At 42.3% G+C, this 15,697-nt stretch overlaps 1 protein-coding gene across 1 annotated transcript in view; it reads right to left on the bottom strand.

Annotated features, from left to right (window-relative positions):
* Positions 1-5,917: 5,917 nt before the first annotated feature.
* LOC134585290 (acylamino-acid-releasing enzyme-like) overlaps positions 5,918-15,697 on the bottom strand; it is a 50,700-nt gene continuing 40,920 nt past the window's right edge. The window contains exons 16-22 of the mRNA XM_063440706.1: positions 11,950-12,033; positions 10,167-10,247; positions 8,490-8,578; positions 7,832-8,022; positions 7,637-7,739; positions 6,640-6,746; positions 5,918-6,525 (exon numbers count right to left, since the gene is read on the bottom strand). Coding sequence (XP_063296776.1) covers positions 6,423-6,525; positions 6,640-6,746; positions 7,637-7,739; positions 7,832-8,022; positions 8,490-8,578; positions 10,167-10,247; positions 11,950-12,033 — 758 coding nt within the window. The 3' untranslated portion in view covers positions 5,918-6,422. The remainder of the gene's footprint in view (positions 6,526-6,639; positions 6,747-7,636; positions 7,740-7,831; positions 8,023-8,489; positions 8,579-10,166; positions 10,248-11,949; positions 12,034-15,697) is intronic.

The raw sequence follows: 15,697 nt of genomic DNA, 5'->3' as shown, positions 1-15,697 counted from the left end.
GTATCCGCCGTGAAGCCATCTGGGCCAGGTGCCTTCCCAGATTTGTGTATTTCTTCCTCTGTGATAGGTTCACTGAGGAGCTCCCTGGCCGCCTCATCAATTTGGGAAGGGCTAGGCTTTTAAGAAAATTCAGGCTCTGGGCATGATTGTCAGGCGGGGCCTTTGCTAAATTTCTATGGTAATCATAAAACAATTTAATTCATGAGACGTGCATCTAGGGCGATCCGGTGAGGTGATAGCAGTAATAGGTTTAAATTTTGTCCTAGGATTAGCCAGGCGGGCCAGGAGCTTCCCACACCTTCCACCCCACCTAAAGAAGTGTTGTTGAAAGTCTAATTTCGATTCTGCATAGTTTGTGACGAAAGTGTTACGGTAGTTTTGAGCTTCTCTGTATAGCTGTTTGTGGTCATCGGTAGGGTCAGTCATGTATTGTCTGTGCCTGTTTGAGAACATTTTCTAAGGAGGAAAAGTCCCATTTACGTACCTTTTTAGCTAATGAAGCAAATTAGATTATTTGTCCCCCTGCTTTGGACATTTTTCATAGTAGTTTGGGGTCATCTGTGTGTTCCAGATTGTCATCGATAAATTTAGCCCAAGTGGCCTGGAGATGACTTTGGAAAGTCGGATTATTAGTAAGATATGCTGTGAAACGCCAGTGTGCAGTTATTGGGCGGGTTGTTGGTTTATGTATTGTTAAAGTGGTAGGCGCATGGCCCGAGACCACTATTGTTCCTATTGTAGTGTTGATTATAAGTGGTAGTGCTGCTGAGGTGACTAAAAACCTGTCAATCCTAGATAGTTGTGTACTGGGGAATGAAATGTGTAGTCCCTCTCCGTGCCATGTAGTATCCTCCATGGGTCATGTAAATTACTGGAGGTGGTCAGGCGTGTGAGGCCGCAATCACTGTCTGTGAGAGACAAGGAACCCGTTTGGGGATCTGTCTAGAAGAGGGTCAAGAACAGAATTAAAATCACCCCCAATTATTATTTGGTCAATGTCGATTTGAGCAAGTAGGGTTAGTAGTTTGATGATAAAAGGTTTAGTACATACATTTGGAGCGTATACATTAACAATACAGTAGCAAGTAGCATCGATGGTAAGACACAGGAAGATATAACGGCCTTCAGGGTCTGTCACAGCATTGAATAACATATTGCAAATTAGAGTGTAACAGGATCAACACCCCTCTGGTTTTTTAATTAGATTTAGCAACAATACAGGCCTGGATCCAGAGGGCCTTGAGTTGAGTAGCTTCAGAATGTGACCAATGAGTTTCTTGCAGTAGTGTGATTTGGGCTTGATTATTAGTCAGGTAGGTGAGTATCTTTCATTTGATGGGTGTTTGCTCCCTTTACATTCCAGGATAGGAACTTGAGAGTAGAAGCAGAGTTGTGTTGAGTTGATTGAGACATTTTTGTTCAGCTGACTCCTCGTTGTGGTGCATAGTGGAAGACATGTTGATGTGGAGTAGTGGGATTCCGTTGTCCCAGCTCGAGCAGACAAGTCCCAGTGTGGAGGCAGATGGGGCAGGTTACGATACCGGCATGAACAGGGCCCGAATGGCCAACTTATGGTACAATGGTTGAAACCAAAAGATTAGGAAGGTGAGGTTACTGTAGCCCCTCGTGATCAGGCACGGGGTGGGCAGGCCGGCTTAAGTCCTTATCCCTATCCGGCATGACATCTTGTAGGGTGCGATTGCCAATTTGTAGGCGAAGAGTGCTGGGTAGAGAAGGGCAAACCGTATGGCTTTTTTATATAGCACTGAACATATGGGAGTGAATGCCTTTTGTCTCTAAGTGACTTGAGCAGAGTAGTCCTTGAATATCAAGATTTTGTAGTCTTGGTATGTGGAATTTGACCATTTGTAAGCTGCTTGTATATGCACTGTCATGATAATTAAGTCATTTTGCAATAATTAGCCTGGGTCTTGACTCTTTGCCTGGCCTGTCCGGCCCAAGTCTGTGTGCCCTTTCAATGACAGGAAGGGTGTCCGAGGTGGTTGCAATTTGTAGAGTATATCAGATCCAAGATTGTAGAGTAGGAATTATGTCAGTGGATCTCAAGCTTTGTGGGAAACCAACGAATTTAAGATTGCTGCAGCGGCTTCTGTTTTTTAGGTCATCCAACTTGTCTTGCAGGGATGTTAATGTGGTATGCTGCTGCTGAATTGTGGATTGTGGCTGATGAAGCTTGTCTTCCATTGTGCTTTGTCTTGTTTCTAAGAGCGTGAGTTGGGATAAGTGAGCTTGTAGGAGATGTAGAGAATTATCTAAAGACCCTGTGAGGTCTTTAAATTGTGTTTCAAAAATTGGTTTGTGTAGATTGGAGACTTCTCGTGCTGTCTCGATGCTTGCCGTGATACAGCATTGGCTTGGAAAAGCGCTTGGGATGGACCTTCTTCTGCCTCTTAGTCTGTTTGAGAGAGATGTGGAGTAGAAGGTAACGTAGGTTCTTTGAGATGCGGATTCTTTGCTGGTCTTTCTGGTTTCCCTTGATTTAATTTTTGTAGTGCAGAGTGGTACAGAAGATTTTCAAGCGCCACAGCAGCGTATGCATAGAGTCAAACAAGCACGAGTATTTGTATATTTTTTTAAATATAAACAGATTTGTAAGAACAGGCTTTACATAACTATTGGGTGCTGCCAGGTGTTCGAATAATCATGCGGTGTGAAGTTACAGCCGGCTAGAACATACATGTCTACCTGGGTGATTCAAAAGCAATAGGCATCAGGCACGGTGACCATGAGAGTGAGCGGGTAAAGTACCCCAACATGCTAGTAGTCATATTATATATCCTTTGTATCTCTACATAGTATTACAATTTGCTATCCTGGTGTGAGTAGCTAAGGCCGGGTGGGGTATCCTTTGTCAGCGTAATTAGTGTAGTTACTCAGGATTAGGGTTAGTAGTTTGGTAGTTGGTTTGGCATGTTTAAACGCCTTACAGTGTGTGTGTTATATCAACATAGGTAACTATAGCGTATTCAAGTGAGGTTGGACTCACACAAGACAACAAAAGATTAAAAAAAAGGGGGGGGCGGAGCCTAGCTGCAGAGCAGAGAAGTCGCAAGGCACCGAAGCTCCGGCGATTTCAGCCAAATAGCGCACTAATTACACCAGCAAGCCTGCTCAAAACCCCGGCACACATTGGGGAAAGGTGGCAAAATCAGCATGGGTCGGAGATCCAAGAAGCAAAAACCCGACCAGCGAGGCAGAGCCTGGATATCGGGGCAATGTGGAGGCAAGCCCACGAGGCGACAAGGCCCAAGATGGCCGACCACGCGGAGACTTACTCGGAATTCTCAGATGATTGTTCCACAGGGGAAGAATCATCAGAAATGCCGAACCTACCTGCGGTTATCACCAAACCTCTGGATCCTGGAGGTACACCAGTCACTACATCGGTGCTGAAATCCCTGTTGGCGGGCCTCCAGACCACGCTGCAGGCGGATATGGCCGTTATTCACACTGAGCTACAGGGGATGACCGGGAGACTGGGTACACTGGAAAACACCTCAGCAGCGCAAGACAACCACATTACCTCCATGCAGACAGAGATTGTGGGCTCTAAACCCTCGTCGACCGACACCCGAGGAAGAAATGAGGGACGCGTAACACCTTACAGCTTGCAGCTGGACAGAAGACAGGTACACGCTAGGTCAGACTATTAGCTGCATATACTACACGATGGACAGCATGGTACAAACCCTAGCTACTAACATAGGGAATGACGCTCAGACATCATAGTTCAGACGCCCCGCGACACACAAGCTAGCTTCAGACACACAGATCTATCCACTAAGCGAGGTATACAGCGGACCTGACGCTACTATTGTAGGAAAGGTCCCCATTATGTCCTCCTGTACGCAACAGAAGTAAAAGCAAAGTCTTTCGTATAAGCATATACCATAGGGGCAGATAGGGTGACGATCCGGTCCAGCTTGACGCCCTTTAACGTAGTAAAAGAAGACTTGTAGCTTACCCATGTTATACAACGGACACTCTCTCCAGCGAGACCAGATTGTATACTTAGTTATCGGCCCATATCTTCTCTTTCGCATCATGTTTTTTCCCACACACCTGACAATATACTGTAGATGCTTTTAATTTGCCTAGCTTGCACTATACTCATAGACCGTCATTATTATTATATAAAAATGTGCAGACCTTCTATGTGCCATATGTGTAATGTATGTTGAAAATGCGCACGTGACTGCTATAATGGCACCACGGCATACCTGTGAACCCTTGCACACAAAAAATAAAGAATAAAAAAAAAAAAAAAAAAAAAAAGTAAAACAAACTTAAACTGTCACCGTGTGATGACTTAAAGGTTAGTTTCGTGTCCCAGTCCCAGGTTACAGTGGTGTCAGTTCAGAGCTGCGCGCCCGTCTGGTGCTAGAGTCGGGCATCAGCCCACCCCCACTGTTGGCATGTGTGATGTGTGATACAGCAGTGTATGACGGGTTATGGATGGGCATAGTCCTGTCAGGGCATCCTTCCACCTTCGAGTCTGGGGATGTGTCTGTTCTGCCTTATGATCTTGAGTGCCGGGAGTCCGGGTCGGTGCATCCCTCAGGCGATGCTGTCGGTGTATGCGGCCTGCAGGTCTCCGCTGACTTTGACGCTGGGGTGCAGCTTTCCAGCTTGGTTTGTTCGCGGTCTCCCATGACCGCTAGGGCGAAAGTGTGGCTCTTCTTGTTTGCTTGTGTGATACAGCCTTCCTGGGTAGTTGGGAGGGGGCCAAGCCCCGGTTGTTTTGCTGCTTGGGTGTGTGCGGTGCTTGAGGAGCCGAATGCCGGCGAAACCAGTGTCTCCCGGAGGGTAGGTTTTGTTCTTGGTGCTCTTTGGGGTGCGGCGAGGTTGCCGCTATGCGCTCTAGTCGAGCCCAGAATTCTTTAAATATTGCCTCCAGTCACTCTGCGCTGCTGCCTCCCCCCGGATATGTCGTCCTCAGGTTCTGCTCTTTCTTTAAGGGCCTTCCCGCCATTTTATCAATTGTGGGGGTGTGCTCCATAGGTGTCGGATCTCCCCGCAATGGCGTAAAGTTTGAGCGGTTCGGCCTGGCAGGGACCGGGTTATCCCCTGCCGGTCCATGGGGGGGGGGGGGGAACGGGGACTTAGATTCTGCCTGTGTGTGTGGGCGGTGGGAGAGCGGCCGTCTCCCCCACAGCCACCATGCTTGTAGGCCGCAACATCGGGGGGGCGGACCCGGTAGTTATATACACTTGTGGGGTGTCTTTTTGTTGGTCTCTGTCTCCCCTGTCACTTGGCGGCCCCGTTGAGTCTAGTCACACCCTCCTTTTATCGGGAATCGGCTTCAAGTAAAGTTATCTGCAGGAGCAGCAGCAACATGCGTCTGCTCCCTTCTGCGGTCAGGCCCCGCCCCCTCCCTTGAGATCATTTAGAAGGCGTTTTGTCTATGAACGTGTCCATGACGGTGGAGCAAAGTAAAAAATCACTTGGAAAAAGATTAGGTCGGAGGAGAAGGTAAGCGTGTGGCGAGTTGAGATATGGTGGATGGTTTGAGGTTGTGTGGCAGTAGATGGGAAAGTGTGCACGTGGCGGTTCGGCAAATGAAATTCAGAATTTGTGTACCTAGAAATGGATGAGCGCTGTTGTCTGTTATGTGAACATGTGAGCGATAAGTGAAATGTTACTCGGAAGGAAGAAGTGGAGCAAAGTTTAGATGTGGAGAAAAGTTGAAGGGTAGTAGGAGTAAAACGGAGGGAACAAGAGGGAAGCAGTTAAGAAAACAGTATGGATTTTAAATGAGTTGTCTGAGGCAGCTAGTTGCTGTGTTGTCTTTTCATCAGCCAGGGCTAATGGTGGTGTCATTAAAAAAAATAAAAAAATAAATTTTAAAATGCATAAGTATTCAAAAATGCAAGTATTTAAAGAATAGTTAAAATGGTAAATTGAACAATTTTGTAACTTTTTTTATTGCTTGTAAAAATACAAAAAACGAGAATCACAAGGATGCAGTAACTGTGCAACTTTTGATCTAAAGGAGAGCTAGACCACATAGCACCCTGTAAATTGCTCAATCTGAGCATTACATTAGAGAGCTTGCCTATGTCGTTGGTACAGAGATCCTTCTTTTGTCCAGATCACTGTACAATGTTCAATAATCCTTCCACAATCCAGGAAGTGGGTGTAAAGGGAACCAGATTGGTTCACAGACGTGACACCACTGATTTTTATTGGCAATTAATTAACACCCCAAATTCCCCAAACAAAGTTACCCCCTTTTTAACCAATGCTTAATTTTCCAATAAGTGAAGCATAAAGATTTTCAATAACATAAAAAATAAAAACTTTGTTATTATACACCCTTGCCCTGGAGCTTGCTTGTTTGCTCTTCCTACATCTTTGAATGTTAATTATGTAACCATTTGGACCCATGGCAGTGTAAAGCATTATTTTAACCATTTCTGGATCCACAGTGCGATATTCATAAAATTGTCTGATTCTGCATCCACCTTGGCTAGTGCATGGTTATTTCCAGGGTACCAGAGAAGCCTGTAAGAAAGTGGAAAATGTAAAAAAGTATTGGATTTACAACTTCATGTGAGTAGAGGAGGATTAACCAAAATGAGATTTTAGGCAGCTGAATAATATGTGACTCGTACTTACCGTACAGGCACATCATGAGCTTTCAATGCTCTATAATATTCCAGGCCCTGCTTGTTCGGCACTCGACGATCATCCTCTCCCAGCATTAATAGGACTGGGGTCTTAACCTAAGAACAGCATCAATGCAATGAGTTTAAATGGCTTAGACTGCAGACTTTACATGTTAAAGTTCTATAAAATTAAATAAACGAGGAAATATTTTTTTATATATATATGTATATACACATGCACACATGTTTTAAAATTAATTTTATTTAACTGCATGTGCTACAGCAAGCTAAAGTGCTTAAGGGAACTTATAATGCCTTTTTCTTATGTTGTGATCTAGTAACACCATGAGGGTGTTTTTCCAATTCTAAAAAGGTTTGATTCTCTAATATTTATGCTCACTAATATTTCCTTAACAAAAAGGTCCCAGACCGGTTCTTGCTTTTGACAATGCTTGTAAAAAAAAAATTAAAAAATAAAAAGCCAAACCAACCAGATTTTACTTATGTTAAAATTATTTTCATGATTGAAGTTACCCAGCTGCTTTTACATACATTAACATGTTTTTGTTGCATATGCTGGTATCACTGTGTATTTGTTTAAGATCGTAAGTCTGTTTCTATGGCAGTTTGTGCTAATAGTTAAAGGATTTTGTGTAAAAAAAACACCAAAAAAAAAAAAAAAAAAAAATGAAATGACCATATACTATTACATGCTGTCCTGGGATAACCTTTTTAAATAACTTTTCTGCTAATTTTTATGAATGACAGCCAACCAAATGTTTGTTTTTGCACTGTTATTTAGAAGTACTAGGACGCACTATTCAATAAAAATAAAGTTCTTCTAGTACCATTTCATTTTACATTACAGAATTATAACTATCTCCACATCATCTAGCAATACCTTCAGTAATCCTACCACCACACGACGAACCCGTTAACAATGCAATATCTAAAACACTTTCTTTACTGAGTACCCATTTTCTTTCTTCTGTGTGCATAAGACATACCTGAGAGACATATCGGATAGGTGATTTATCTAACATTTCCCCATATTGCGAAGGATCCGGTGCAGCCTGGTAAGAGTAAGAGATACCGGATTCCACCAAACACCTAGATAAGAGCAGAAGACCTATTAACATGCCAAGAGATTGATTTTAAATTGAAGGAAATATGTGGCTAAGTAAGCTATGTTGTAACCTTACCAGTCTGGTATATCAGTTGATCCAAACATTGAGAGCAAGTTAGTCACTGGGTTGCGAGCAATGCATGCTTTATAGAATCCTGGGTATTGACCAATCAAGTGACACGACAAGAAGCCACCGTGTGATCCTCCACATATTATGACCCTGTTCGGATCCAAAAATTCTTCTTGCAGAACTTGCTCCACTGCAAACTGTAAAGGCAAAGTTTAGAAAAATCATAGCAGAGAGTCTTCAGGATAGGGTGGAACACTGGGAATAATTGCAGCAATAACCGCACAGAGGTGTTAAATGGAACCGGTCCTGAGCAGCAGGAAACAGACATAGAAATTAGGATTTCATTGCATCTCATATTGATCATACAACTTGAAGGTCAATCTACTAAACAGTCCATTGTTAGGCTTAATGTAAAGATTACATAGGGTTCGGTATAGAGAGCTAGAATTAGGCTGTATAATAAAAAAAAATAATAATAAAAAAAAAAAAAAAAATACACACAAAAAAAACAATATAGCCTATATCTGGATCTGCTAAATGGAATATTACAGTGGAACAAATGCACAGCAAAAGTGCAAAAAATGGTAACGGTCTATAAACACGAAACATTTAAAAAAAGCTCAGTCACAATTGGGCTAAACCAGTAAAAACGGAGCACAGTTACCTGAACATCGTTGACATCTTGCTCTCCGACATTCTTTGGCAGGGAAAGAATGCTGTCCTGTCCAAAACCCACTGATCCTCGATAATTTACTAAGCAACATAAGAAGGAAAAAGGGTTGCATTAGCTAAAAAAAAAAGTAATTCACTAAAAAAAGTCATTAAAAAGGAAAAGTTTTTTTTGTGTGTGAATGAAAGGATTTATTCGTCACCACATTTAAATCATTTACAATTTTCAAAACAGACGTGTCAATGGTAATCATTTTAGAAGGTATACAGTAACATTGCATACAGCCGTGCAGGGCTGAGGTAGCTTTAACAAAAATAAGTAAAGAAAGACATAAACCGGGACCCAAGAGTTTGCATAAAAACAGTTTGTATATGCACTCTGAGACGCCCTCCCAGTCCCATGGGCCTAGTCAACCATCATAGAGCAAGCCTTGTCTATAACATAAGCATTCTCTTGGGAGTAGGGTATGGTTCGCAAGAGCCTGAAAATTACAATCTGGGACCCTTGAGTCCTTCAGCATCATTTAGCACAATCCAGTAATGAGATGGTATAATCTTTTGCAACCGGTGTCCCTGACTTCCGGGGCCTAACAGTTATCCCAGGGCAGGCCCTAACTTTGAGTCATTGATCACAGCTAATTCTTCCCATCGTAACCCAGTCTCGTCATGTATCAGGGAATGAGTGATGACCCTAACGTGATAGGCAAGTCAACTTCCAGGCCCTCCTCTCACTTCGTCATGTATCATAAGGCTCCTCTCATCCTATCCATTAATCAGCTACTCCCTACCGGTGACCCAAGGTCTATCCCTCCATCCGGCCTACACCTCCTCTGTCGTCCCTGACCCCACAGTTGTGTTTTGGGGAGAAGGGTACATCAGTAGTGGTTGGAGGACTGGGTGGTAAGCGTTCAGCAGCCAATGTGTCTAAATGTTTGCGTACACCTGTGTGTGGCCTTGGGATGCAAAGGTCAGCTTTTCTAACCATCGTAAACCCTCCATTTTGTCAAACCACGTCAGGGGCGGGAGTTCCTCTTTTTTCCAGTAGAGGGGGATAATCTGTTTGGCCGTGTTCAGGATTCTTATGGACATAGATCTTTTGTATTTAGCGGTTGGAGTGGTGGTGTGATGTAGGAGGAATAGCGCTGGTTTGAAAGGTGGTGATTTGTCTGAGAACTTCCATAAAATTGTACTAATTGCCTTCCAGAAAGGTTGGATTTTAGGACAGTCCCACGATTTGTGCAGGAATGTGCCCAAGGTTACTCGGAAAACTATTTTTTATCATACTAAAAATAAACTATTATATGAAATATAGACTTACATACCAACCAACTCTTCTTTCTGTCAGTATTTTTTATTTCAATTACTTGTGATCAGATATGCTATGCCCATTTTGTAATTGTAAAGCACTGCAGAATAGGTCAGCGCTATACTATTGCTAATAAGAAGTTATAGCATAAAATAGTATCTCCCTGTCTAGCCTTGTTTATGGAACAGCCATCTTTAATACCTTTTAATCTGAAATACAACTTATCTGCTAAGACTGTGCAGAATTTGGAGTATTGAAACTATTCAACACTGAATTTTTGACGAGCCTGACCACTACACATTAGGATTTATTCATTGATAATAATAATAATAATAATAATAACGGGTTGCCTTTAAAGACACTCACCTAGTAGTACAGCTAAACCCATGTTACACATCATAGCCGGAAAAAGCATCCATTCGCTGACAAAGGCAGAGTGTGGGCCTCCTAGGTGAGGTAGACATTGGTACAGAATAAGAAAATCTATCACTTAAAAGTATACTATCAGCAATTTAGTTTTAGATAACATTTACAGACCATTAACGATAAAGCACAAGCACTAAACAAATTAGTGTTAATCTGTGTTTTTTGTTTACTATGATTACTGGAACAACAAAAAGAATTACTGCTGTATATTACAAATTCATGAAGTGGAGAAGAAATTATTTGACACAGTCGAATTGTTTAATGAATAAAAAAAAAAAAAATTTTTAAAAAATCTATATAATATTTTGGTGGTGACCATTTCCTACAAATAACTTTTTGATATTATGTTTACATATCCAATATATTTAAAAGCAGATTCTGAGAACAAAACAACATTATTGTATCATAGCTCTTGACCTCAATAGTATGCTCAATTAATTTATTTGCATAATTAAATGTGTATAGCTTTTCTTCGGCTACACTCTCATTTCTAACATAGTTGTGTCTTAACTCTTGTACACACACAGTTCAGCCATTAGCAGTATTTGCCAGTGAGCTTAGCTGCAGGAACAAGCAGCTGACATTGAAAGGAGAGAACACCAAGTCAGACATGAAGTTTGCTTATCATTACCTGTTTGTGAGAACCTCCCCAATCAAATAAACATATTGGACCCATAACACCAGGATATAATAAGAGCTTTATTCCGCTAACATGTGCCATGCAACGCATTGACCCTTAATTAGAACTTAGTCTAACATACTTGAAAACACAATTTAATTGCTGCAGGGAACTTATGGGGACATGGGACACAGCACTTGCGGTTTGTCATTCAGAATACATACTACCTTACTTAATATTGCAATTTTACAGTCCCTAATTTTTGCCTCTATGCACAGGGCTATTAAAGGACTCTTCCGTGGACGGCTGTTTTGTGTGCATTAAACTGTTGTGTAGACCTGTGCAGGATGAGATTTATAATTATAACTAGCATTTCAGTTTGTGATTAGTACTGACTGGAAACTGAAATGTCTGTTGTAATTTTAAATCGTGTTTTCCTGCACAAGTTTGGGTGGAAAAAAAAAACTCTCAATTGCCTCACATATAGAAGAAAACCAATAAAGGAGCCGCAACACCAAAGGTAAATATCAAAGAGATGTACTCCACCTGTGTGGAACCGGCAACGTTTCAACCCAACTTCAGGGACTTTGTCAAGGTTGAGTCGAAATGTTGCAGGCAGAACTTCTATTAATGGTGCTTCAACAGCCCAGTGCACATATACCGGGGCATTCTCCATGCTCACCTGTCCATTGCCTCTCGCCACTCTCTATCCTCCTCCTGTGCTTTAAACAAGCTTGCCACGCTCTAGAATAGAACATTCACCCTTACATCAACCCCCTGGAACATTGATTGGCAGGTAATCACCATCACGTCTGACATGATGGAGACTATTAGTCACCAAGATCAGAGTAATGGAGACTTAATAGTGAAAGTAATGGTTTGATTTAAATAACGGTATTTCAGCTTGTGGAGTCAGCATAGAGAGAGGAGGAGAAACAGAATTACTTTCTGTTTCTCATTCAATGCAATGCGTGCCTTGCCTGTGACTGGGCAGAACGTGATTGTGATGCGAATTCCTAGATATTTAATATAAAATGTAGAAAACCGTGCAACACATCGAAATTGAGGTCTCCACCCTTAATCAAATACAGCAGTATTACCAACCGTGAGGGTAGACGACCAAGGGAATTTTGCTCTCAGCAGGGATGTTCTGCGGCTTAAGGAAGATAGACTCAAAATTGAGGCCAGCTGAAAAAGATACATAGATATTTCCTAAATGCATTCTTTTCATTCTTCACATTCCAACACCAATATTATTTTTTTTAATCCTTTTTGTCTTATTGAGAAATTGCATTTGTGAAGGCAAGAAATTATAGGCACGCAGACCACAAGTTATACAAACATATCAGTAAGAGAAATATATAAATTGTACATACAGTAAGTTCAATTAGTGTGTCAACTCTTTAACAGTAGCTAACATACAGTCCAAAACCACCAGATAATAGAGATCAGTATGGTAACATGATATGCAGATTGCTCCCAAACATTAGCTGCTACCTGATTTTCCCTATATCACATTAGTTAAGCCAGTATTATGAGAGAAGTTCAATCCTTCCCTGCACAGATCATGAGAATAAGGTCTACTAGAGAGGATAGCGTATAAAGAGATAGTGTATAAGTAGATGAAGAGAAAATAAACAAAAGGATCCCCATACCTGGGCGGTCAGGCGCCCCCGGAAGTCCCCCATGTCTCCTGTCTGTGCAATTGATGTAGATTAATTTAAAAATAAACAAATATGTTTAAATGTCTACATCAATTTGGCACCCAACGTGGGGCGCCAAATTGATGTAGATTAATTTAAAAATAAACAAATATGTTTAAATGTCTATCTGTTCCTGTCCAAATCTGAGATGATTAAATTGCGTATACGCAGAAGTAAATTCGCACTGACACACGGAGTTCAGGTTAAAAGCACTTCGAGAAAATTTAATGGCATCTGGTTAAAAGCGGGCTCGCAGACCCTTATAAGAGCAAAATTACATCATCATTGTATATCAAGATAACTACAAATAAACATCATTAATTGGATTAGGTGTTAAGTGGTTATGTCAATGTCCACCCATCAATATTACTAATTGGCTCAAGAACTAAGTGGTTAGCTAGGTGTCCTCCTACCGGGAGGTGGCGTTATTTTGGACACGGGTGTGGACAGATGGCTCAAGCGCCATCTTTCCCAGCACGAGGCTTACTCGGTGGGAAGGGGGGCTTGGGCGTCATTTTGGGTAGTTAGTGATGTCAGACTCGTGGTCAGGTTCAGGGTCTTTTTTATGAAAGAACATTTCATTAGAGCAGTTTTCACATGGCCTAGCTATAGTATACTTTGTTTCATATTACAGGAACTTGATAATTCCGGTGTTGGTCATGTCCTTCTAGAAAATACAGTCTCTATGCAGTATTCTAAATGCTGTTAGGAAATCTGTCATGTAATGAAGTTAAAATGGAGTTAGTACAAAAATTCAATACAGGTTTAATAAAGGTTTTTAATAATTCTACATCACAAGCATTATAAATCACGCGCCACATAAACAAACCACGGTTGCCAGGCCTTGATGTGTTTGAAACCCGTCCCGAGCAGAGAAGCATGTCAGCTTCAGCTGACTGTATATCCTCCACCTTTTGTAACCAGGCCTCCTTAGTGGGAATCTCTGTCTTTTTCCAAAAAGCAGGAATCAGGACCTTAGCAGCATTAAGCTGAAATGGGTTTTGAAGACGTGTACCAGAGCAAGCACCCTAAACCACTCAACCGAATTCCTGAGGATATTAGTCACCTCAACCCTCACCATGTCCCAAAAGGGGACAATGTCCGGACATTCCCACCATAGATGCCACATCGTGCCTCTATCGGCCTGGCATCTCCAGCAGGTGTGCGGTACACTAGGAAAGATCCTGTGGAGAAGGATCTGCATCCTATAGCAGAGCGATATTAGTTTATAATTAGTTTCCTGGTACTGTGAGCTTATAGAGTCCTTGTGTTGCCACAACAGCACCGTGTCTCACTGTGTAGCCGAAAAAGATTTACCGATTAGTACTTCCCATTGCCTTTGGAACTTATTGTTCATGGGACTATTTCCAACCAGGAGATGTTGATAAAGCATCAAAAACATGAGGCTCCTATGCAGTTCATCCCTCTGTGGGAACGTACGAATATATTTCTGTAGTTGAATATACCGGAGAGTGATCAAGGACGTTCGCAGTCTACCCTCCAGTAACACATCCAATGCAAGGAGCTGACCATCCCGCAAGGCCCTATGAATATGGATAAAGTCTCCTTTCCCCAGGATCCACCAGGCTGAAGGTGGTAACCCCCCACCAAGTTTGACGTTATCAGACATCGGCTAGGTGTAGGTGAAACGTCACGTGCGGAGCGTTTGCGAAACTGGCGCCGTCTTATCCTTGTACTCAGTGACCTCAGATCCCCCCAGTCACACAGTCGATGACATGGGGGCTACCATTCAACTCCTATCCAATGCTACCCATTGTTTTTGCGGGGATACCAGATGCCAATCATATATCCGTTGTAAGACAGTGGCCTGATGATATTTTTTAAAGTGAGGTAGAGCCAGACCTCCCCTATGTCTGGGTAAGCAAAGCAAATCATGGCGCAGACGGGAACGTTCACCCGCCAAACATATCCAATCATCACTGACTTCAAGGAGGAGAAAAAAGTAGCCGGTGGGGCAAGGGGGATTGTCTGGAAGAGGTATAACACCCGTGGGAGCACATTCAAACTTCTCGAATTCTGACAAGAGACAGGGCAATGTGGTCCTCGGGTTCGTTACAAAGAAGAAGAGGTCATCTGCATAAGCAGCGACCTTATGTTCCACCCCTGCAATGCATATCTCCGAATATCCGGATTTTGGCAGAGTGCCTGAAGTAGGGGGTCTAAGGACATAGCAAAAGCCATCAAAGAGAGCGGGCAACCCTGACATGTCCTGTTGCGAATGTTAAAGCCAGCAGTCAGAGCTCCATTCACTCTCACCGAAGCACGTGGTTTGCTGTATAGTGCAGCTACCCAATTGAGCAATCTCAGCGTAGTCATCATATATGGCCAGTTTACACGGTCAAAGACCTGTGTACGTGGATGTGTCCCTTTCAGTAAATGTTCAAGGAACTTGCCCCCTTTGTTCGCGTGAGCATAAAAGAAGCCCCTAGAATGTTAAATCAATCGAAGATGACTATGTGTGAGGAGTTTTGTCAGTTGATGTCTGGCTTGCAATAATTCCCTGTAAACAGTCACCGTTTGTGTCCTTTTGTGTTGAAACTCCAGGCACAAGATGGTATTGTAGAGTTCTGTCATCTGCTGAAGCATCTCCAGATGAAAAAAAAAGGGGATGGCAGAGAGGGGCTTCCCAAACGGGACAAAAAGTGCCCTGTAACCCCTCCCCAAAAGAAAAAATAATATTGGGGGGGGGGGGGGGGGGGGCAGTGTGATGGTGGGAGTCATTGGGGCACCGATCCAGTAACCAGACCAGTACACCATAACACAAACATTGATCATCACTTTTGTTGCCTCCTCGCACATATATAATAATGAAATAGCATGTTCAGTACTCTTTTTTTTTTTTTTTTATCTCCCACCTGCTTTTGAAACAGAGGACGGGATTCAAGGTCATTACATTCCCTGCAATAATGTAACATGTACTGCCAAAAGCTAATATCACTATATCAAGTTACCCAATATATCAACAGATACATTAAAACAATACCAACAGTAAATTAATATAGGTGGGTAATGAGTACAAAATCGGGGCGGAGATATCATACGGAAGCATCCCACATGGGTTCAGAAGTAAACAGTGTCACGAAACCCGTCTCCTATGTGCACAACACACAGATCCCGTTTTATTTTTG

This window comes from Pelobates fuscus, unplaced genomic scaffold, assembly GCF_036172605.1.
Source record: "Pelobates fuscus isolate aPelFus1 unplaced genomic scaffold, aPelFus1.pri scaffold_35, whole genome shotgun sequence".
In the NCBI taxonomy this organism is placed as follows: Eukaryota; Metazoa; Chordata; class Amphibia; order Anura; family Pelobatidae; genus Pelobates; species Pelobates fuscus.
Note: the sequence above shows the minus strand (reverse complement) of the source record. Positions and strands in the feature narration are given on the sequence as shown.